The sequence below is a fragment of the Triplophysa rosa genome, linkage group LG1 (assembly GCF_024868665.1).
Source record: "Triplophysa rosa linkage group LG1, Trosa_1v2, whole genome shotgun sequence".
Classification (NCBI taxonomy): Eukaryota; Metazoa; Chordata; class Actinopteri; order Cypriniformes; family Nemacheilidae; genus Triplophysa; species Triplophysa rosa.
Window position 1 is genome coordinate 27,698,416 of NC_079890.1, and position 25,359 is coordinate 27,723,774.

Genomic DNA, 25,359 nt, shown 5'->3' on the forward strand with positions numbered 1-25,359 from the left:
CCAGTTGAAGCTGAGCGACGTAAACGTTAGACACAGCAGCAAGACACAGCAGCACTAAAGCTTCAGGCTGAGGAGGCTCGCAGGAACCAGGCAGACGCCCAGAATCGCCTAGATCAACTGACCCTGGAGGCCCAGAAGCCGGCAACGGATGAGCGGCACCCAGAGCTAAAGGAGGAGGTGGAAAGGCTACAGGATACCTTGACCGACCTCCATACAGACGCCGAGCACAGAGAACGGTTCGAAAAGCAGGCCTGCGAGGACCTGCAATGCAAGCTCCAAAAAGCAGAGAATCATTTAAAACGGGCTGAAACCGAACTGAAAGAGAGAGAGACAAAAGTCAAAGCCTCTGAAAGACACTTTCAAGCAGCTCAGCTGAAGCCCAAGCCTTGGCTCAGCAACGAGACCAGCTCAAAGGACCTTGACAAGCTGGCCAGAAACATCCCCACGTTTACCCCAAACCCTGCAGGATATCGACTTTCATTTGCAAACCCTGGAAAATGTTTCCACCAGAGACAGTCTGTACTTGCTCAGGATAACCTCCAGCCGCGAAGTGCGCAGCTTCCTGGACCTGCAGTCAGACACTGTCAAAGGGGATTACAAGCAACTGCAGCAAGCTCTAATAAAGGAGTTTTCAGACCCAGAGTCTGAACAGGGACTGGTTGCTGCCATGGACCTTAAACAGGGCCATCTCGAAACCCCACAGGCCTACTATAGCAGACTGAGACGAACCTACTTTGGGGCCAGAAATGAGCCAGAAATGGAGGAGGATTTTAACTTCAGAACTCTTTTCCTGCGTAACCTGCATCCTAGTGTGAGTCACCACTTAGGAGTCAAGGCATGCCCCCGCACCATGACCACTCAACAGTTGCGGGACCTAGCCCCTAAGGCCTATGTTAAGCACAAGACTGCCTCTGAAAAGACTGTAAAAAATCCTGTTATCCTCCCTGTCTCTGAACACTACCCAGAGCTGACTCTAGAGGGCACACAACAGCATCACAATGCTAGGCTTGTCAACAGAGAGGCAAGGGACTTAATAGCCAGCCAGGAATGGTATGACGACACTGGTGCTCGAGCCGAGCATCCGACAGGATGCCCCAAGATTGACCCACTGCCAGTGTGCCACAGCATTGAGGACCAGTAAGACCCACCTGTTACCTCGACCATTACGATCCAAACAACCATCATCCGTCTAAGCTTCTACAAACCCCGTCGTCCGAAAGGAGGGAATGTAGGGTCTGGTCGGATCAAAGTTTACCAACTGGGATCATAAGATCGTAAAACACAGTAATCTCTCACAAGCTTCGACCAGGCACCAACAGTCTGGCCCAACTGTTCTATCTCAACACATTTTCCCTGGACTTCAAAGGAGGTTCGCCGGGGAGGACAGGGTGTTCACCTGAGAGCCTCAAATTCTTCCAAAAAAATGTCTCTTTCTCTTTCCTTAGCCACAAAAGACTGGTTTAAAGTGTATACACATGAATCTCCACATTGTATGCTTGTCTCTATGTTATTCTCCTTCACCTATAACCTCAAAGGCATATGTGCTTAGTGGTATTCTGTGTATATTTACATTCTTGTCCAAACTACAGGTCAATGTAATTGTAACCCTTTCATGTTTCATATCTAAGTGTTTCCCTTTTCATTTCTTAGAATATGGTGTATAGCACAGTAATGTATTTTATACCATACTCATTTTATTCTATTCTAAGTCTATTTCTGCTCCAAACTCCCAGGCAACCATAAATGCAAATGAGTTAGTGTGCCGGACAAAGAAACATGTTTTCGCGCCCAAAACTATCTCATCACATTGGATCGCCCACCTTGGAGGGGCGTGACGCCCTCTGTGTTAAAACATCTGAACACGCAGGAAAGCTTGCTCTTTTGTGTATGTTCGTTCGCTTGTGTGTGTTTGCGCTCGTGTGCGTTCGCTCGCTCGTTTTCTTTCAACCTCTCGAGACCTGTCTCTCCTCGGAGACAGCTTCTTCCGGCAGTTTGCTTCAGCTAAATCCGACGGACTCACGGCTTGCTCTGAACACATCAGGATCCTTTGATACGCGTGCCAGCACGTGTCCCGAGAAACAAATAAGCCAATGCAAGTATCTGAGCTATTGCTAACTAGTTGCGTATAAGCTTTGCCCCTTTTAAATAAGGAGATTGTCCTCGATGGTTCGTGCAGATGTGAATAGCTGATTTAATACTGCCATTTTCTTTGCTTTATCTATTTATTTCATTCTCTACTGTTTTACCTTTTTATGTTTGTTCGTTAATGTTTGGTTTTTGTTAGCTAGTTGATTTTATTTCCCCCGTAGTGTAGATAAATAAACCGCATGTGTATCCACGCTCGAATTGTTTCTGTGTTTATTTATCACATATTAACATCACTTAAACTGCTTGATTTCGTTAAGATTTCTGAAGTGGTACTGTACTACAGTAAGAATATTGTTTTTCCAGGCCAGGGGAGTAATATTTCTTAGAGTTGAAATACGATCTGATGATCACTCGGTGGACGAGTGTATTTAGTTTGTCGCTGTTATTAACTCTGCTGCATCAGGTAAAGTGTATAAAATAATTAATGGTTAATCATCATCAATGGTAAATAATTTTCGTTTCCCTGAAATACACTGCACTGCACATATATATACATTTCCATTAAGTCATTTAGCAGACGCTGCAGATTTAGCAGTTTAGGAAGCAATACAGCGACATGTTACACATACGCATGCACTACTGTTATCCTTCATTTTTATTTGTGTAAAATCACACGTGGCATCTTTGCTGACTAAGATCTATAGCAAAGATGATTTGTGTTTGTTTCTGCAATATGCATTTACTCTTGCCGATCTACATCCAAAATGCGATTGATGGCATGCGGGACCACAGACACCTAAACAGCCTAAAAGCGCATCATTAGAACCTGAGGTGTGTCAATCGCTGGGCTTTAGGTGGGGGCACGGAAGGAAACTGTGATTAGCTGTGGGGGGGGGCAGGAAGGGTGGCTGTCGGCTCTCATCAGGAGCTGTGCGTGAAGAGGAGACTCGCCATGACAGCTGGGAACAGCCTCACACCTGGCTTTGATCCAACCCAAGATCAAACCTTCTCCCCTTCCCACAGCGCTAGGCAGAGTATGTGCTTAATGCCTTTTCTGGACGGTACACACACACACACATACCTCCAGAGACACATGCATGAGTACATACAGAGGACAGAAAATGTACAGTGTATTTATGTGCAAAACATACTGTACATGTACTTATGGATGCAAGAATAAATGTATAGAAACAGATTAATCAGAATTCATTTGAATCTGTCAAATGCATTTGTTATGCATTGAAACCCTGTCTGCTGCAAAGCAACAAAGAGAATATTTATACCCATAAACAGATGGAAACACACACACAAACACAGATGCAAGCACGCACGCACACAAGCCACACACACACAGCTTGAATCCGAAGTTTAGCTGGTACTGGCTTAGGGGACAGTGTGCTGCGACTGCCAGTCAATACGTCTTTGTGCGTTGGTGAAATAATCCCACCCGATGAATGCCAATATTTTTCCAATTTCTCAACACAAAGTCCCGCCGGGACAAAAACTCAGGGTTAGCCAGATGAGGATCAAAACATGAGACATTTCAAATTTTTTACAGGTTAGTCCAAACTGGCTAAGCAGTCAAAAGCCTTAAAAGTTCAACCTCAAACAGCCCAGGGCTATTTATGTTACTTGTCCTGCAGAATGTGGGAGTTTGTGTGAATGTGTGCATGCTCTGTTTGTACGGAGAGTAGAGGTTAAGAGAATAAGATTGTGTGCGTGTGTGTTGGTTTACTTATCTCAGCGAGATAGCATAACCGTCTAAAGAACCACGTTAGCGTTTTACCTCACATTTCACGTTACAATCGGCTTCCATCATGAGGTGTACAGAGCAAACTATAATCTCAAAGAAGCAGTGTTAGAACGGGTCTTACGAATCTTCAACATTTGCTACTGAAATGAGATTTGAAATGTCAAGGAGGCAGTAAATAGGCTAGTATAAAAGTCGAATCTTCAGTTAGCCCAGAATTCAATGCATGTTCATTGGGGCGCTGGGGAAATAAACAGCTTACGTATCTGACAGGTAACACGTGCTAAGTTTATTTTCATTTTCTTTTTGGAATTTAGTGTAAGTCGGATGGTGTCATAGCGCAACTGGTAGAGCATGCTGTTATATATCAAGATCATGGGTTTGAGTTCCAGGGAACACAAACTATTAAAACAAGTTGTACTGTACATCATTAATGCACACAATAATTTAATAAGAAAAACTCAATTTAGATTTTAATTAATAAAATAAAAAATGTCTTAATTTTATTTATTCATATATTACAATTACTATTACTATTATTATTATTTAATTATAATGCAGGTAAAGCTGCTTTGCAACAATGAAAAATGTGAAAATCGATATATAAATAAAATTGAAAAAATGTATCTAAACAACAACCCAAATTCTTTTTAAGTAAACAAACATGTACTAAAACTGTAGACTTACCCAAATACATAAATGTAAAATCTATAGTTTAGGCCATTACAAAAAAATGCTGGGTTATTTTAAGTCTAGTGTTGGGTTAAAACGAAACAAACCCATTTGTTGGTTTGTAATTGCTGGGTTGTTTCAACGCATCGTTGAGTCAAATATAAACATTTTTGGGGATAATTGAACACAGCAGCTGGGTTTGTCCATTTTTAAAATAACCCAGCAGTGTATGCTTGTATGTACACTATACTTTTTTGTACTAAAGATGGTAATTCAAAATATTTAGCAAGGAAATATGGGACAAATAACCACTTGCACAACCCACAGTGAGATTAAGTGATAAAGCTATTAAAATGCGATAAAAGGAACTCTGATTATTTGTTTAATGCCACACTTAATCCACTGAAACAGTTTAAATAAGAGATTGAAGGAGATTACAGAGAGGAGAGTTATTTACATGCAGAGGAAACAACACACATAAGCACAACAGACAGACATATTCACATGAATGTCTATTTAAACACATAATGTACATAGCACTAGAAAGTTTGCTAAAGCAAACACATCCTACAATTAAAAGAACACGTTTTATGCCTGCTGTAAATTCAGCTGCACTGCTGAAATCAAAGAAAAATCTCTTTATAGGCATATATGAGTGTGCTATTGGCTTACATTTTATATTCTGTCTCCGCGTCTCCCACAAGGCCCTTTTCTCCCACTTTAATAACCTTAACACTACAAAATCCTCGGCTATAGTCCATTTTCAGGAGTCATCTCTGCACAGTCTTGTTTTCATTAAAATGCTGGCAGTCATAATGTTGTCGCAAAAGTCAATATTCCCACGAGTTTTACTGCCACAGTATGACACTATCAACACGCTCTTCTGATTTCAGATACGGTCAAACTATTTTATTGTGTCTGATTGAAAAAAGTGGACACAATCACTTTACATCTAGGGTGCGGTTCAAACAGAGCACCATTCAATAAAGGAATATATTTAAGACTTATTAGTCACATTGCAGGTGTAATATCACCAGGGTCTGAGCATCAGCATGTAACACATGTTCTGTCTCTTCCTGACAGACAGCATTTAAATTACATGTGGGCTTTATATCACACATCTGAAGTTTCAGAAGAGATCTGTCTATCATCAGTCTCTAAAACTGTGCTAAGATGGGCCAAAAAAATCTGAATTTCTGTGATGCAAGAAAGAAAAAGGCCAATCACAATTCAATATGCAAATAGGTGTACGAAAGGAGGCGTTATCTCTGATTTTGAATGGCTGTCAATGGCTTACAATGTTTTCACAATAGTTTATCAGCTTAGGCTCAAACTGACATGCTATGACACTTAAAGGTGAAGATCACCTATACCTGCTATTCGCAAAGAGGCTGAGTTGTAGATGGCATCGTCCCGTAGGTCTCTCACGTTAACCTTGACGCTGGAGATCGCATCCGGCCACATCCCATCTGAGACTTGCACCTGAAAGTCGTAACTCCCGGGCGGTGTGTTTTCCTTTATAATGAGGAACCCTGTCCGCTTGTTCAGGATGAAATAACTGCAGGTATGAAAAACAAATAAATAAAAGAGTTAAACTGTTGTTGAAGCTAATTATTATGCTTCTTTCATCTGAATGTTGCTGCTCTTTTTATTAGAGATGTTTAACACTACTACAGTATTCAAATTCCAAAGTCTTTGCAAAACCACCAGCCCAAAAATTAAACCAAATATTTCTGAGAAACACAAGTACTGACAGGATAACATTCTGAATGGATGTAAATTTGATGTGAACAGAAAAGAGTGGCTGCAGCGAATGCTGAGGGATCATTCTGGGAAAAAAACGAACAAAAAAACAAAACAATGCAATAAAGAAAATGAGAGTTTGCATCATTCAGCTACGAGGCCTTCCTTCTCCAACTTTAATAAACAATATTGCAACAAGTTGTGGATGCACTGAAGTATCATTTTCACTGACCTCACCAATAAAACAATTCAAACTCAATTCCCTGGATGGAGCAATACAACTTATGATACAAACAACGCCCCATATGCATATATATATTATTTATAATATGTATTTGTATACATATGTGCAATATATTCATGGGGCAGATGAGAGCAGACAGATTACAGTTATAATTTAAACTGACATTTTAGTTTTCAAATCCACACTTTCCTTCTACACACAAGACACCTAACAAAGTAAAAATTTAGATCTATATTCTCTCCACCCACACACCAAGATATGACTGTTTTCACATTATATTATGCATTCTGATGACTCTGAGAGAGCGAGATACAGAGAGAGAGCCCAGGCGCCTATGTGCTCAAGACGTCTCAAGGCTGCAGCTGGCCCTGTCAAGATCATCTGATCACAGTACACTCCTCTCAACTAAAGTGCACAACATCAATAGAGAAGACCAAGAGAGTAGAGAGATGCTGGGAAGTGAGGAGAAGAAAAGGTTAGGCCTCCCTTGACCCCTTTAAAAAATACAGAGAGCGGTGAGATGTGTAATCTAGAAACATGTTAACAGTATGGATGGGATGATGTAATGGTATGGACACAGACAGGAAAAGCAGGTGGAATGATAGTTGAGTAAGAAAGAAGGTCTCACTTAGGGGCATGTCCCTCGAAGGCATATGTCTTGTTATCCCAGTCATCTGGATCTGGTGAGTAGACCTTCCCCAGCACATTGGTGGGCATTCTCCCTGTCATTACATAAGCCTTTCTGTCAAAGCACTGCATGTACAACAAGTGTGTTTGTGTGTGTGTGTGTGTGTGTGTGTGTGTGTGTGTGTGTGTGTGTGTGTGTGTTTATATATAGACACACAGTATACAGAGTCTGTCGAAACATTGTGTGTGCACCAGTCTGACAGTATCCGAGTATGTGTAGCTGTAATCACTACGCAGAGTGAAGAATCGTCTTTAGTAATGTACTCCAGAACCGCAGACAAATGTTGACAGCCGAAACCTGGTGTATAGCTGGTTATGAATGACTTGGACTTAGACGTGCTTTTAGCGCAAGACTGTCTGTAGCTTAAGTTTCAGACCAAGGGAAGCATCTTAACAGTGTAACATTCCAACTTACAATCAAGCTTACCTTTTGAAATACAATTGGATACATTTAAAGCTGCTAAAAAAGTGGCTGGTTTCATTAAAGTGAATTAAAATGGCAATATCTTTGTAACTATACAATGATAAATTCAGTGAATTAAATCCAATGAAATAATATATCATTTAATATAAGGCATATTTGTATGAACATAATGGATGTTTTTGAATGAATGAAGGAAAAAAGATTTTTTTATTAGGCAGCATTAAAGTGAGAGCATTAAACAATGCTGAATGAAATGTAGCCTATATAACTGGGTCGAAGGCACCTCAGCATTTAACTAAATATTCTTCTTCCAAGAGAAAAATTTGAATGCAGCGCAAGGAATTTTGTCATCATTTACTCACCCTCGAGTTGTTCAGAATCTGTATAAATTTGTTTGTTCTGATGATAATTGGAAGAATGCTTGTACCAAAACAGTTCTTGGCCACCACTGACTACCATAGGAAAATGAGTAGGTAGTCAAAAGTGTCCCAGAACTGTTTGCTTTACAACATGCTTCAAAATATCTTCTTTTGTGTTCAACAGAACAAAGACATTTTTCCTCCCATGGTAGTCAATAGTGGCCAAGAACTGTTTGGTTGCAAGCATTCTTCCAAATATCTTTCTCTGTGTTCATCAGAATAAAGACGTTAATACAGATTTGGAACGAATGAAATGAAAACAGAATTTTCATTATTGGGTAAACTGTTCCTTTAAATCAGATTTACTGGAAAGCACAGCACAACTTTTTTGTGTCACCCAACACGACTTTTAATCTAATGTATTTTAATACGCGGTATCTTTCATATGTATAAATATATATCAACGCAATCTGATGGGAATTTCAAATTTTACAAGGTGGCTCCATGTACTGACTTCCATTGTATGGACACAAAACCACTGAACATTTCTCAAAATATCTTCTTTTGTGTTTCACAGAAGTAGGAGTTATATACAGGCTTTGAACAACATGAGGGGGAATAAACTTCAATAGTGATTATCACCAATACGGCTTCTTTTGCCATTAAATATTTATAATGTTGTGGTCATTTACCTCTGTGACAGTTTATGAACACCTTCTTCTGTCCAGCTGTGTGGGCGTGGTCATTCTCATCCCCGATGGTGATAGTAAGGGTGTTAGTGACGGTCTTCGGTGGAATACCGCTGTCAGTCATGATGATGGGCAGTAAAAACGCCTTCTGTCCCTCTCTGTCGAAGGCTCTCAGGGCCGTGATGGTTGCAGTGTCATTACCATTATCCTGCAGGTGAAAGTCATTGCTGTAGCGATACTCCAGAGGAACAGAGAAAGAAAAGGGTGATCCGTTTTCCTCAGAATCTCTGTCTACAGCTCTGAGTAGAGTGGAGCTTTGGTTAAGTCGCACGAATTGTGGTCCCATGACGTTCTCCCACACAACAGGTGCATAGGCTGCCTCGAACTCTGGACCGTTGTCATTTACATCTAGCAGAGCCATCTGGATAGTTGCCGTGCCGGTCAAAGGTGGCACGCCGTGGTCTGTCGCTAATATTACCAAGTGATGCTGTGTAACCTTTTCCCGGTCCAACTCGCTGGTCACGGTGACCATCCCTGATTGGTCCACAGAAAACAGATGGTATGGATCGGACTCTGGAGCAATGCTGTAAGTGATCTCCCGGTTGAGTCCCGAGTCCAAATCACTGGCAACCAGACTGGCCAAGCTAGTTCCCGGAGCAACATCTTCTCGTAGAGCAGGTATCTGCAGAAAGTGTGGGATGAAGACAGGGGTGTGGTCATTGCAGTCTTCTACCTCTACGGTGCAGTGTAGGAGGCTGGAATATTCCATATCTTCCACTTTGATGGTGAGGTTAAAGCGTTGCTCGCCTGGTCTTTCATAATCCAGACGCTTCTTGAGGCGAAGGGTCCCGCGCTGATCCTGCCGATGACTGACCATGTAAAACTTCTGCTCGGGATCACCGGCCACCACACTGAATGTCAGCTGACCATTCTCTCCAGCATCTGCATCCTCAGCGGACAGCTCTACGACCGCGCTGTTGGGCTCGCTGCTCTCAGGGATGCGTACTGAGCACGACAGGTCAAAAAAACGTGGCACGTGGTCATTAACATCCGTCACGTGTATAGTGGCCGTCGCTGTCCCTATCATACCTCCACCGTCACGAGCTTCCACCACCAGGATATACGTATCAGTCTGCTCCCTGTCGAGACCAGACATTGCCACTAAAACTGTCCCGGTAGCAGGGTTGATGCTAAACATATCCGCCCCGCTGTTACCGCCATTCAAGGCCGCGTTACCCACAATTCTATAAGCCAGAACTGCATTCTGTCCAACAGCTGCATCATCTAAATCAGTGGCAGTCATCTCCATAACAGGAGTGCCAGGCTGGGAATTCTCAGCTACATCGCCATGGCAACTGTCAGGGGCACAAGCAAAAATGGGAGCGTTGTCATTTATGTCCCAAACATTGATAATGACATCAGTGAATCCCGTTAGCCCCTCGCCGCCCTCATCTGTGGCCAGTACTACAAAGCGCCAAACTGCCCGCGCCTCCCGGTCTAATGTCCTCTGGGCGTAAATCTTCCCCGTGACCTCGTCAATGATGAACTCGCTCTCAGCACCTTGACCATGCAAAGAGTACCTCAAAGCCTCCTGGTCAGCATCCTTGTCTGGGTCGGAGGCAGTGACCTAAAACATCAAAGAGAACACATTGAAACGTCGTTCTCTGTGCAAACTCAAGCTAATTTTTTTTCTATCGATCTGTCTATCTATCTGTCCCTCTAAGCTTTTGGCACGTGGTTTAACTTTCTTCCGGACTTATGAAAGAAAAACGACTGGAAATAAACGACTGGATCTGCAAATTATTTCTCATGCAACAAAAATAACCTTAATAGCATTAGAACAAAAGAGTCACTAGTTGCAATTCAAATGTCTAATAATGGATTTTAATAAGCACGCACAAATCTTGAAATGTTTAAAATTGAAAAGTTGAATAGTCATTGAGGGATTGTGAATCACCTAGCACGTACTGTAAATCAGAATTTAGCATTCAGAACAAATCAATCATAGTTTTCATAATAATTACGAGACATAAAACACCCCGGCAAGGTGTACATAATGAGTGCCTGAGCAATGTCCAACTCAATTGCTGTAATATAAATTTTCAAACAGCCTATTAATGTGAGATGAATGGGGTAATTTGCATGTACAGGAAACAGCAAGAAGTAATTCCACAAACTGTTTTGGCCATGTTTGTAGAAGCGTCTGCAGCTTGCGGTGGACATCCAACCCCATCCATATCCAAGTGTGATGTCAGAAGCCACATCCATGTCCAATACATTACCTTATGACTTCTGACGCCACACTTGGATGTGTGCCGATTTGGATATCCAGCACAGGATGCAGCGAGCCCTACTTGCATGTTTAAGGAGAACAGCAATAGGTATGCAAAACTTGTGATATAAAAAAGTACTACATCCAAACTACAAGTGGTACCTGTAGCACAAACACAGGAGAACCGTCCAGCTCCTCGGTCACGCTGCCATAGTACTCGTTCACAGAGAACACAGGAGCCTCATCGTTCTTATTCACAACGGTGACTATAACAGTGGAGTAATCTTCCCACTTCCCATCAGAGGCCAAAACGTGCAGTTTATAAAGCTTGTGCTGTTCGTAATCCAGTGGCTGTGCGATAAAAATGGTTCCCACCTCAGGCTCCATGTCAAAAATACCTCCCACGTTACCTGATGTAATCTGATAGCGCAACTTGGCATTGGCACCTGCAAAATGAGATACAGAGAGATGCACAATGACAAGCCCGTAGTTAAAATCTGCAAAAGATCAAAGACCTTCTACTATGAGTAAAGATTTATAATGACACCGATGTCAAAGAATACTGAATAAAATACCTTTAGTTAAGAGTTAAAAACCTTTAATAGTGTGAAAATGGGCATAAAGAAAATTCAGAGCTATTAACATAACAAGGTTTTTGCTGCAGGTGAACAATAATCTGCTTCAATGGCCTTTAGAGGGAATCGTCATGAGTAGCCTTGGCAACTCGCCACCATGGAAACATACCGACCAATAATCCTTAAATTAGGTGAGAATACGTCTAAAATGAAACGCTCCCTCCTTCTCCAAAGAATTTTTAACAATGGTTAATGGATTTTGTTCACGTTGTTAGACTTCCCTGCCCCGATTTATACTTCATCGCACCTTCCATTCAGCCAAATGTTCCTTTTAAAATCAGCATTCCCACTGATACGCCTGACGTTCAAACTACCGAAAGCATGGCATTTTAAAATTACGACTCGCCACATACCTTTTTTTATGTGTTCTGTCGCGCAACCTCGCCCCCATTCTGTGCTGTTGTGTAGGTAACTCAGAATTAATTTATTTTCATTCGGAATTAAATCATTTACAGCTTAGTTTCACTGCCCATTAAGCAGAAGAAAGGTGAAAGAATGGACGTGAAGGTCCCCAGTGTTTAAAGGAACAAAGTGAAGGAAAACACAGGACGAGCAGCTGCACAGGAAACTTGTAAGGAACAAAACGTGTTTGGATCCCCATTGAGCTGTGTTAATTAAATGGTGAAAGTTGCAAGCATGCATGCGTTGTGTTTTCAGCGTGCTATTTTATTACATTCTGTATTACAGCTTTGCTGTAATTTTGTATTTCGCACTCAAAGCTCCGCACTCCAAGGTGGGTAATAAATGCAAAGAGACGTCATATAAACAAATAACACGGTTAAGCAAACAGTGCAGAAACATGCGTTTAAACATTCCTCAGATCTCCTCGCAGTGGGTTTGGATTTCCCTGCTGGTACGAGGTTAATGAATAGGGAATGACGCATTAGCGGGCTTATCGCCATTTCATCATCGCCGTCTTATGTAACTCAACAAAATTGCGTTAGGGAATATTTGGCTTATATGTTTTCTGCTAATGCACAGAATCAAACACTGCCGCCTTTTGAAAAATGTGTACTGTGTACTGTGATGGCTAGCCTGCTATTCGTGGCTCTCCTCCAGTGGCTGAGAGGGTTTAGACGGAGCTGCAGTGAAGGTTGAAATCTATTCATCAGGGCAAAGCTTCAGGCTCTGGGAATGTCCAGCCACTCTAGGCTGTATTATGATGAATGACTGAAACAAGAATGCTACATTCCCTTTCTCGCTCCTGTATGCAATGTGGATTCAACCACACCAGAGGGAATTACGTGCTTGAGTAGTGGATCTGTATATAAAGTCAGACTGACTGATGAGTAATGAGTTAGGCGGACTATCTTCTTCGTGTGTGTTTCTGGGGAAGAGCACACGGCAAAACGAAAACACCAATCTTTTGCGTGGTGACGCATGAGGCAGTTTATCATGGGAGTAGCGTTTCGTATGGTCTCGGGGTATATTGATTAGTGAAAGTCTCTTGTGGTTGTGAGTGTTACAGATGTTATTGCACAGAACAGATGAATATGACAACAATAGCCTGGAGACACAAGCATGCTCCTGGGATTGTTTTCTCACCGCGTTTCATCAATACCAATATGTGCTACGAGGTTTATGCATAATACAGTCCGACTGCCAAAAAAATGTAAATAATGAAAGTATGTTTCCTTTTTTATTTGATCAATTTAGTTTTTTGTATGTTAGCCTCTTGAATTATTTCTAAGGTTTGCGGTACACTGCACACAACCTACCGAGTGCTGAACATCACACTTTAAGCGCAAGTTCACTCTCAGGAATGTATGAATAGAAATCCATGCTCAATGCTCCATATTTCTCAGATACAAGATACAAATGAGCATATTGTTCTATCCATCATCAAATGCCCCTCCTCATCTTTTCCTACCTTCATCTTCATCATTAGCGCTGACAGTGAGGATGGTGGAGCCCACGTCAGCATCCTCGTCCACATCCACTTCGTACACGGACTGCGAAAACACCGGCTTGTTATCGTTCACGTCACTGATGAAAATGCGCACGTACGCCGTATCTGATGAGTCAAAAACACATACACGATTATTCAATCACTCGGCTGTCTTTATCTCTTCTGCTCGTGCGTTCAAACGTGTTCTTTTTTGTTTTCAAGTTTCTCTCTCTCTCGCCTTTCTACAGTCGTTCTCCTCTTTTCAATTCCAAGTGTCTTGTGTCTCATTCATTGTCTGTCTATCTTCATCCTGTATATATCTCTGTGGCTCTGCGTTGTGTCTGAAGTTATCAGATGAAGAGTGAGAAAAGAACCCTGGACAGTGAAAGTTTACAGATGAGCAAATTCATCGTGGCACTTTTGCACAGTGTATGTCAGCTCCAAAAAATCTTTAAGGAAAAATCTTTTCCACTAAACACCCATAACACTTTTTGTGACGTGACGTGATCCACAACAGCACTGTTTATTTTTCCGTGTAAACATCTAGTTTTTATTTAAATGCGTTTTATTCTCAAATCTTAGTGCTATTTGTCTTAAGTTTACGTTTTCTATTGATCGTGGTGGCAGTAATTCATCAAATGATGGAGTTCACAAAACAAAGAATAGCCATAGAAAGGAAAAACAAACATGCATCAGTTGTGACCTTTTCACAGCCTTCAGTCAGGGCAGCGAGAGGCAGGAATTCTGGAGCGTCTGATTTGGAAATTGATCTTACTCTCTTTATGATGTGTTATGTTGTGTTAAATAAGCATGGCAGGCTGTGACAGGCTGGCATGTTCTTCAGAGCTTCAACAAAGACATGGTCATGTTTTCTTCTCAGAAGCGCACAGGCGGAGCTCCGTTGTGTGATTTTCCACTCGTGCAGCACTTCTTTGTGTTTTTTTTATATGCTGTTAATTTTGACAGCATCTCTTCATTACATCCCATGATTAGTATTCACATGTTGTTGTGTAATTGTGTGTGCACGTGGGGCTCAGTGCTCATTAACACTCTGTCTTCTGTGTGCTGGAGCATATTTGACACTGTCACTTTGTCTACCGTATTATCCGTATTTGTGTATCTCACTACACGTGTCAGTATGGAGCGCGCTTCTTCCCAATCCAGTGTGCAGGGAAAGTGATTGTGAGCAGGCAAACAAACTCATTCAGCAGCAGCCTGAATGTCGCTATCCCCTCTGGCACCTTCATAAACATTTCAATCAAGGAAATGTCCACATATGACTTTTGTCTATCTGGCTGGCATCTTTAAATATTAAATATGCCGTTAAAACAAAGAACACTAAAGAGACACCGTTAATAATCCATACCGTGCATGAAAAATGCATTTCAGTGGGACTCTGGCCACCTGTGTGGTCTAACAAAACCAATTAGACTACACCACTGTCAACATATTATGCAGAAAATAAGTCTTTTAAATTTAAAGGTCCAGTGTGTAATTTTTTGGAGGATGTATTGACAGAAATTCAATATAATATACATAACTATGTCTTCAGAGGTGTATTAAGACCTTACATAATGAAGCGTTATGTTTTTAATACCTTAGAATGAGCTATTTCTATCTACATACACCGCAAGTCCCCTTACATGGAATTCAGCATGTTGTTTCTAAAGTAGCGCTAAACGGACAAATTGGTCTATAGAGCGCGTAAATTCATAGGCATTGACAGAGTTGCTACCACTTCGAAAGATGTTAACAACGCTGGTCCAGAAGAACTTCCTGTTTTATTTTTTTGAACAAAATACAACCAACATTTGGTTTATAAACAAATTAAAATGTTAAACAAATATCTTTAAGATTAAATTCTATATGTGAGATTTAAAAAAGAAAAAAAATTAACTAAATCAAAACTAAACCTGGACCAGTGTTTACAACAGCTTCTATTCTTCTGGGAAAGCTTTCCACAGTTCATTCCGAAAGTCTTCAATGAATAGCAGGTTTGTTCAAGCCAGACTCATTTCACTATAGACCATAGACATGCTGGAGCAAAAAAGGAGCATTCCACTGAACATGTTTGTTGGAACGATTGTAACAAGTGCATGATCGCTTGCACTTCTAATAATGGCTGTAGCTGCTATAGCAACATTTATAGCTGTTAATTGGAAACGCGTCCATGTGCATTTGGCCATGCAGGATATAAATATAGCACTGTTTGTTATTCAGTGACATTCAGTCAAGTAGAAAGTTTGTTATATACAGCACGCTAGCATCCAGTGTCCTTTCAAACAGGTTTCCAACAGAATAAGCACCATGAAACAGGTATACAGGCATACATTTCTCCTGTACTTTGCCCTGCTAAACTCATTTAACTGAGCTTGTGAGTTGGTTTCAATTCACTTGGCTTTACCTGAATTGGGTTGCCCGTGCTTCCCCGGCCTGGCAGACTCCCAGCCATCCACTGACTTCACCTCCAGCAGGTAAGATCCCTTGGTCTCGCGGTCAAACACAGCCTCTGTGTAGATAGTTCCCAGCTCAGGATCAATGCCGAAGTACTGATAGTCACCACTGCGGTCATTCAGTAGCGAGTATGAGATCTGAGATATATGGGAGAAATTACAAAAAATAAACCGAAAGATATGAAGCCAGCAAAAATGGCATCTGCCTTATAGAAGAGAAAAATCCTATGAAATCAAATGAGTTTTGAGGCTTTTAGTCCATGTCTGTTAGCTGTCTATCTGCTAACGTGCTTCTAAACATTAAATTTACTTGATGTTACCTATGTAAATAGGTACAAAATGAACGACTCATCCAACACTACACAGGTTTCTACACAATGCAAACATTAATGCCCATTTAAAAAAGGCATAATCCCGTCAGTACTAAAATGTTCCACCCAAGGTTCAATTGTTCAAATTCAAGACAAAGGAAACAACACAAGATAAAAGCACAGAGGTCTAAATAATGAGAATAAGCCTTATTTGTTCATAATGAATGCTGGTCTGTCTGTGTATGTGTCTTTGGGTTTATTTACTTGTACCCCACTTTACCTATTCCAAAGTAAATAAACAGTCCAGCACTGACAGCTTCTCATCTAATTTATTCACCCTGAGCTCTGGTCCAGTCCTGAGATCTCCTGTTGCGTGTTCCGCCACTAATGCCTGTACTGCACATTGGCAATTTCCCAGCAGGTAAAGCGAAAATCAAGGCCATTCAGTTTAAGAATAATGAAGCTAATCCGTGTAGCCCAAAAAGGCTGAATGGATGAAGAGGTGCCAACTGCTGTTTCGACAAGCCCCAAACAACAATTATCATACAAACGGCTCTGAATGGCTGCACTAAACCAGCATGGTGTAGGTATTAAATGATGCCCTGCCGGCTGCATAAGAGCAGAGAACAGAAATAAAAGGGCTGAATTAAATGTAAATGGCATTATAAAATGATTGCAGGGGTCAGGTTAATAAAACACGCAGCAATCCCCATCTGGCACCGAGGGCCTTTGGAGTGGGGCTGTTGGACAACAAGAATGATATTAGCATTCACAGCCACAAATGATACTCATTATTCAGTGTGGGATTGCATGGTATCTATGATTCAGAGAACTGCTGAAAGGCCCCTCTAATACTGAAAGGCCCCTGCAGTCTAATATCCACTTTTTTGTTTTTTTTATTTGAAATGATCTCAAAACTAAGTTTTCACTTAGATGCACTATCTTATGCAATTCTGTAAGTTATTTTAACCCCTTTGAATCACTTTATTTAGTACAAAGAACAGTCCTTTATGGAATATGTGCAAAACTGATGCTATCACAAGCACGGCATCTATTGTAAGATACAAATACAGACCAATTTGGCTTTCCACTCAAAGTTTCATAGGTTTAGAGGGCATAGTGAGTTTTTCGCTATATAGATTATTCTATTCATGAAAAGCATGCCTGTAAGACAGACATTTTTTGAATTTTTCAGATCTTTCAGCCGTCTGAGCATAATGCCTACAAAGAAACAATTTGTTAACAGATTCAACCACAGATAGAGGTTGGCTGAGCGCATAGCTAATTCAACTGAAAGACATTTCATACCTTCCCATTCATCCCCAGGTCAAGATCATTGGCTGACACCTGAAGAACATGAGTCCCAATCTCCGCTCCTTCTGTCACAGATGCCTCGTATATAGAAGAGGTGAAGAATGGCACGTTGTCATTGACATCTGTCAACAGCAGACAGTTTACACAGTCACATTACAGAGGCCATAATGCAACAGTTAACATCATGATGACTGTGAGTCATTTGTTATAAAACTTGATATAAAGTTAAATGTAGCATCTAGAGACACTCCTGACTAAAAGTTATGGACTTCGCGTATACCACGTAAACGAATTCGACGGCGAGCACGCCAAAATGGATTTGATGCTGTATGTTTGCCAAACTTTAATGTATCGACTTATGCCCTGTCCCAAATGGCACACTCCGGTCTTGTGGACCTCCTCCGAGTCCACACTTGGTGACGTCAGGAAGAGCAGACCTATAGGGCACTAGGCACGAGTCTACAAGGGTACATGGGAGCGCATTTTTGGCACAGACTTGAGGTCATCATCCCAGAAAGAGGAAGCAGTGCTTTCTAATGGCTCTCGCGGTACTTTGATGTCATACGCTGATCAGTCCGCGCAGCGCCGCATGAAGTCGACCACACTGCTGTCCCATTTTTGTTATTTGGGACAGGAGCTGCCGGTTTTATAGTTTTGTATTTCATATGGCGATTATGCCACCCGAGCATTATGCAATAGATACTTATGTTTGTAATGCAACTACTTATACATTTATTTACAGTATTTGTATACATAATACTTCATGTGCACAATGTGTTCTTAATATGCATGTATGTTGTTTTTTAATATTTCTCTATAATACAGAAGCTGTGTTATTCAGCTTTACAGAGCATAGAGACAACTGAATATGAATCTACAACAAAACATGGCTTATTACCTTAAGTAAGAAAATGCACTGCATTAAAAGTTTTTATTCTTGAATAGTTAGCTTAACAGAAAATAAATGTGAATAAGAAAATATTTTAATTTAGAATTTTATAAAAACGTGTATTTAAAAAATGATCCGTCATGTGGCTAGCCTTAGCAAGCTAGATTTCAAATTTTTAAATGTATTATTATTAATATTATTATTATAATATACATTTTTAATATTCTAATATTTCGACCACTTATTGATTGTAATCAGGATGTAAATAGGCTTTAAACAAATGTAACAAAAATGTATCTGAAAATAACACCTTTAATTATATTTAAGAAAAAAAGAAAACTCAGAAACTAATCTTACTTGTCTCAACGCTTACATTAGGCCTTATCTAAGCCGCATTACATTAGTGCATACTGTGTGTTCAAGGGAAATGAATACCAAGTCTACTCTCCTAAAATGTGCTGTTCCCTGTACTGAAAGGGAGATGAAGCCGGTGGATTTTAGGGTAAGATCTTTAATGGGTTCAATGATTNGAATATGTGCAAAACTGATGCTATCACAAGCACGGCATCTATTGTAAGATACAAATACAGACCAATTTGGCTTTCCACTCAAAGTTTCATAGGTTTAGAGGGCATAGTGAGTTTTTCGCTATATAGATTATTCTATTCATGAAAAGCATGCCTGTAAGACAGACATTTTTTGAATTTTTCAGATCTTTCAGCCGTCTGAGCATAATGCCTACAAAGAAACAATTTGTTAACAGATTCAACCACAGATAGAGGTTGGCTGAGCGCATAGCTAATTCAACTGAAAGACATTTCATACCTTCCCATTCATCCCCAGGTCAAGATCATTGGCTGACACCTGAAGAACATGAGTCCCAATCTCCGCTCCTTCTGTCACAGATGCCTCGTATATAGAAGAGGTGAAGAATGGCACGTTGTCATTGACATCTGTCAACAGCAGACAGTTTACACAGTCACATTACAGAGGCCATAATGCAACAGTTAACATCAAGATGACTGTGAGTCATTTGTTATAAAACTTGATATAAAGTTAAATGTAGCATCTAGAGACACTCCTGACTAAAAGTTATGGACTTCGCGTATACCACGTAAACGAATTCGACGGCGAGCACGCCAAAATGGATTTGATGCTGTATGTTTGCCAAACTTTAATGTATCGACTTATGCCCTGTCCCAAATGGCACACTCCGGTCTTGTGGACCTCCACCGAGTCCACACTTGGTGACGTCAGGAAGAGCAGACCTATAGGGCACTAGGCACGAGTCTACAAGGGTACATGGGAGCGCATTTTTGGCACAGACTTGAGGTCATCATACCAGAAAGAGGAAGCAGTGCTTTCTAATGGCTCTCGAGGTACTTTGATGTCATACGCTGATCAGTCCGCGCAGCGCCGCATGAAGTCGACCACACTGCTGTCCCATTTTTGTTATTTGGGACAGGAGCTGCCGGTTTTTATAGTTTTGTATTTCATATGGTGATTATGCCACCCGAGCATTATGCAATAGATACTTATGTTTGTAATGCAACTACTTATACATTTATTTACAGTATTTGTATACATAATACTTCATGTGCACAATGTGTTCTTAATATGCATGTATGTTGTTTTTTAATATTTCTCTATAATACAGAAGCTGTGTTATTCAGCTTTACAGAGCATAGAGACAACTGAATATAAATCTACAACAAAACATGGCTTATTACCTTAAGTAAGAAAATGCACTGCATTAAAAGTTTTTATTCTTGAATAGTTAGCTTAACAGAAAATAAATGTGAATAAGAAAATATTTTAATATAGAATTTTATAAAAACGTGTATTTAAAAAATGATCCGTCATGTGGCTAGCCTTAGCAAGCTAGATTTCAAAATTTTAAATGTATTATTATTAATATTATTATTATAATATACATTTTTAATATTCTAATATTTCGACCACTTATTGATTGTAATCAGGATGTAAATAGGCTTTAAACAAATGTAACAAAAATGTATCTGAAAATAACACCTTTAATTATATTTAAGAAAAAAAGAAAACTCAGAAACTAATCTTACTTGTCTCAACGCTTACATTAGGCCTTATCTAAGCCGCATTACATTAGTGCATACTGTGTGTTCAAGGGAAATGAATACCAAGTCTACTCTCCTAAAATGTGCTGTTCCCTGTACTGAAAGGGAGATGAAGCCGGTGGATTTTAGGGTAAGATCTTTAATGGGTTCAATGATTCCAGACACTAATCACCATCTGATGCACTTCAAGGTTTTAATTTTCTATCAGCCAAAGCCGTAAAGCATGAATTAAACAGGAAGGCCAAATCCATTACGACCTCCTCTCTGCAGCCCGCCCTATATCTCGCTATCCTGCTCTACATCTCCCCTCTCACTGCTCTTAACCGAATGGCGTAAATAAGTCAGAAGGAACAGGACAGATTAATTATTTGCTTGAACATAAATGATACAACGCATTCCAGGAACATGCTACCCTTCAGATCACGTTCAAGGAGTAAGAAGCAGTCTGGAGTAAAAACATTTCCGATTCCAATCGAATGCCCGTTTCCTCCGACAATTTCAAATGTATTATCATACATGAACTGTAGCTGGATCAGTATTATGGAGCAGCCATAACAGGAGGAGAGTGGAGGGATCATGCATGAAGAGAGCCAGATTAACACTGGAGGGCAAACTCTGTAAATTACAGAGGAGGGTGGAGAGACTTCCCGCAGTGTGTGAGATGAACGCTGACAAATACTTAAGTGGAAGGGAACAGACAGCATGGGATGAAATAAAGGGTATTAAAGAATTGTGGCTATATCGAGTCTTAAAATGAATTCTGTTATGAGTTAAAAAGTAGACACGGATTATAAAACAGTTAACAGTGTACAGTTTTGAACAAGAATTAAAACATGGATTTAAAATCTGATGTGTTAACACGTGTTTGAGGATGTAAATTCACTTAAACATACAGAAATATATTGAAAAGTGGTTAACACACTTGCAGGGGTTTTATTGGTTAATATTAGTTCATATTAGTGCATTAGCTACCATAAACTAACAAAGAACAATATACATTTTCAGCATTTATTAATCTTTGAGAATGTTCAAGTTAGTTCACTGTGCATTAACTAATGCTACTAGTTACGACTTTTGATTTTAATTATATATTTGTAAAATTAACATAAACTAAGATTAATAAATGCTATAGAAGTATTGGTCATTGTTAGTTCATGTTAATTAGTGCATTACTGTAAGTAATAAATATATGTAAACTAATAAATAATATATGTATATACAAATAATAAATGTAAACATACAGTAGGGTCCAAAAATCTGAGATCACATAGATAATCTAGAATTGTTCAATTCAATTGCATTGTTCCAAAGCAGCTTTACAAAAGAAAACAAAAGAAAAAAAACAAAGGTAAAACACAGTACAGTGCATGGTGCTTGTGGAACAAGCAAGATCGTTCACAATTTTTTTAATTGATCTTTTCACTCAAATAGTTGATTTAAAAATAATGTGTAAAAAGAAAAATATAATAATAATAAATTAGAAAACACACGCCACACACACAAGAATTTTCACTAGGTCTCTAGACTAGTCTCTGACTTTTTAAACTACTGTATGTAAATAGTAATTAAATCTTATAATATTTTATTTTATTTTTAATTCAAATATTTAAAGGCCCAGTGTATGAAATTTAGCGCCATCTAGCAGTGAGGTTTGCGAACTGCAACCAACGAGTCACTCCACCGCTCCCTTTCAAAGCACTACGGTGGCTGACACAGAACTAAGATGTCATCACATTTTCGCTTCTTTGCTGAAGGAAATAACATATTTTCGAAACGCTCTGTAGAGCAGTTTGTCCGTTTAGGGCTACTGTAGAAACAACATGGCGAATTCCATGCAAGGGGACCCGCAGTGTATGTAGATGGTAATAGCTCATTCTAAGGTAATAAAAACATAATTCTTCATTATGTAAAGTCTTTATACACTTCTGAAGACACGGTTACGTATATTATATTGAATTTCTGTCAATAGATCCTCCAAAAAACGTCTAAACCTGTTTCTGTTTAATCAAAAGGGTACTCTTTACCTGTGATGTTTATGTGAACAGTAGTGAAGGCTGCTAGTGGTACAGGAGCCACGTTCTGCGCTCGAACCCTAAGCATAAAGTTGCGGGTGATTTCATAATCCAGAGGTTCTGCAACAAGGATAGAGGCAGAGCCATCTTCACGATTTGGCGTTAGATAGAAACGAACAGGCATGTTGCTCTCTGGAACCAATCCATCCTCCAGATTATAAGTCACCCTTGGGTCACCCAGTGGAGAAGTGGCCTTGATAGTCTGACAAGAGTAAACAATTTAAATATTCAGTTACAATCATATTATCAAATATAATATTAAAGCAATAAGATACGAGAGGCTGTGAATATTGTAAATACAGTCACGTCTTAAGGGCGTTGTTAGGCACGGCATGATGCAGAGCGCAACCTTGAGTATATAGTTTTATAAATCGATTACCACATAATAAAACATGTAAACAGTAACAGAACGTTGCTATGCAACAAGAATAAGAGGTCAGCTGTGATTTATTGTGAATGAAACACAGCTATTGATCAATCAAGTTCAAGGATCGGAGCTATCCGTTTTAAAGTCTAATATAACATGCTGGTAGTGACAGGAAGACATATTATGCAATGTTATAAAAAAAAGAAACCGTGCAATGACTGAACATAGATTGATCACCACCTATAACATCAAACATTTCAATAACTTGAAAAGTTGCAAAACACATACGAAGATGCCGACTTTGAGAGGAAGGGCAATATAAGACAGCAAAAAATGATCATGTGGCTTCATTTAACAGCCCTTCAAAACTGACAGTATATTGCGTTCAGGAATGCACTGAAGCAATAGTCACAGCTTCAAACTTCAGCAGCAGAGATGCCAAAACGCAATGTTTATTATTTATATATATATTTTATATATAAATGCATGTACTGTTTATAAAAACGAAAAGTGAACAGAAGTGGATTAATGCAGCAAAGCTCAATGGAACTTCTGTCTTCTGCACAACAATCCAATGCACTTTTCTATTCTCATCTCATCACATGAATCACAGCACAGAAATCAATATCAAACTAAATGCAGCTGGAAAATAAAACTGTGCATGTCACGGCACAGAGGGAATGGAAATACTCTAAATATCCACAATAATTCAATAATATGGCAACTCAGTTTAACAAAAATATCGAATATGTTGTTGCTAAACTACATATCAGTCCTCTGATCTCAATGCTCCTCATGTTTAACTGGTAAATTTGATTTCAAGTTAACACACATACTGATGTTTTTCACCTTTACTTGAAGAAAGCATCTGCTAAATACAACAATATAAATGTTCTCTGCTGTATTTGTCCACATGACAGAGTGTTTCACTCAAAGCTGATAGTTCACATTTCTGAGCATCAATGATGATTAATTTCAGCAATATAAAGCCACTTTTGTTAAACGTCTCATTTGGATTTGATTTATACATAAATTTATAGTTAATATTGCATCATTTACTGGCGGAGAAACACCCTCATATAGATTTTGTATTGCTGGTCTGCTTCTTTCTTTTCATTTTTTAAATTCAATGGGGATGATGGAGAAATCTATAAGGAGACCTTCATTCCAGATCAAAGACTTACTAAACAAATAGAAAAATGAGCATTTACACACAATATTAATTAGAATGGGGTGAGTGGATTAATGCTTCATATCTCCAACGTTTTCTATTTTTGACTTGTATTTTTGTCAAGCTGCCCTGTTTGTTTATGCTGCTCTTCATAAAATGCTCTTCCACATTAATAATGGCCTTAATGGCAATAAAAGAATTCCAGTAAATTCTGCCTTTTAATGCTTTCAGTGTATTTGCAACCAAATAATAGCGGAAAAAACAAATGTTCATAAGTAATCCAGTGACTCATGGACTGGTTTATTTCCGAAAAAGTGAATATAATGAAGTAGCATCCTTACAATCTGAAGCAGATATAATAATTCATGGTTGAGATTAACACATTCACTGATTTCACTGATAGTATATTATGGGGACAAAAAATATAATATATACAGTATTATAATGTAGGAAGACTTAATAAAAACGCATGTAAACCATGTTTGAGTGCGTGTGTTTGAATGTGACTTTGAATATGACAGGCAATGCTGTGTGTAGACTGTGTGTGGTCGAGCGGAAAGCAGAGACTGTCAGTTTTAACCGGCAGTACATGACAGTCAGGTTGATAGTGTCTGGGCACACACAACCCTTGCAGAATATCCACAGCTGTATTGTAGAATTAAAACTCACCCACATCAATCATAACCTTCCTTCAATGCACATATGAAAAGTATGGTTATTAATAGTGCACCTCAAAGGCCAAACTAATAAATCACTCATCAGGACGTTTGTGTTTACTTTTGTTAAAACTCAGCAATGATGGAATCAACATAAATAATAAATGTCAAATGTCAAGGAAATAGTGCAAGTCATTGTGTATTGGCCTCTTTTCCCCAGTGCTATTTATTAACTGAGGTAAAAGACAGACATAGATATGCATAGCTAGAGTATATGTACAGTTACATTATACGTTTTTAGAGTTAAGCACATACCACAACTGGAGTGTCTCTGACAGTGTTTTCAGGTATGACCACCTCGTATTTGTCCTTCTCCCACTGCGGCGGCTGGTTCTTTACGTTGGTGATAGTGACAGCCAGTTCAACTAAACTGCTACGGTTTCCACCGTCTGTAGCTATGATCTGTCTACTGATGTAGGTCCTCTGAAAACAAACACATACTTTATTAATGACATGCCTTATGACGCACGCGCCTAGCCCGAAGTTAACTTCCGGTCAGTATTTGTTTATCTGGCTAGTGGC

The 25,359-nt window shown here is 39.6% G+C and overlaps 1 protein-coding gene across 1 annotated transcript in view; it reads right to left on the minus strand.

The window, feature by feature from the left end:
* The window catches only part of si:ch211-186j3.6 (neural-cadherin), a 247,063-nt gene that overhangs the window by 81,243 nt on the left and 140,461 nt on the right, over positions 1-25,359 (minus strand). Inside the window, exons 12-20 of the mRNA XM_057335388.1 lie at positions 25,093-25,260; positions 22,536-22,785; positions 19,244-19,371; positions 15,856-16,042; positions 13,434-13,577; positions 11,091-11,374; positions 8,660-10,283; positions 7,126-7,219; positions 5,884-6,068 (exon numbers count right to left, since the gene is read on the minus strand). Of these exons, the coding sequence (XP_057191371.1) occupies positions 5,884-6,068; positions 7,126-7,219; positions 8,660-10,283; positions 11,091-11,374; positions 13,434-13,577; positions 15,856-16,042; positions 19,244-19,371; positions 22,536-22,785; positions 25,093-25,260 (3,064 nt within the window). The remainder of the gene's footprint in view (positions 1-5,883; positions 6,069-7,125; positions 7,220-8,659; positions 10,284-11,090; positions 11,375-13,433; positions 13,578-15,855; positions 16,043-19,243; positions 19,372-22,535; positions 22,786-25,092; positions 25,261-25,359) is intronic.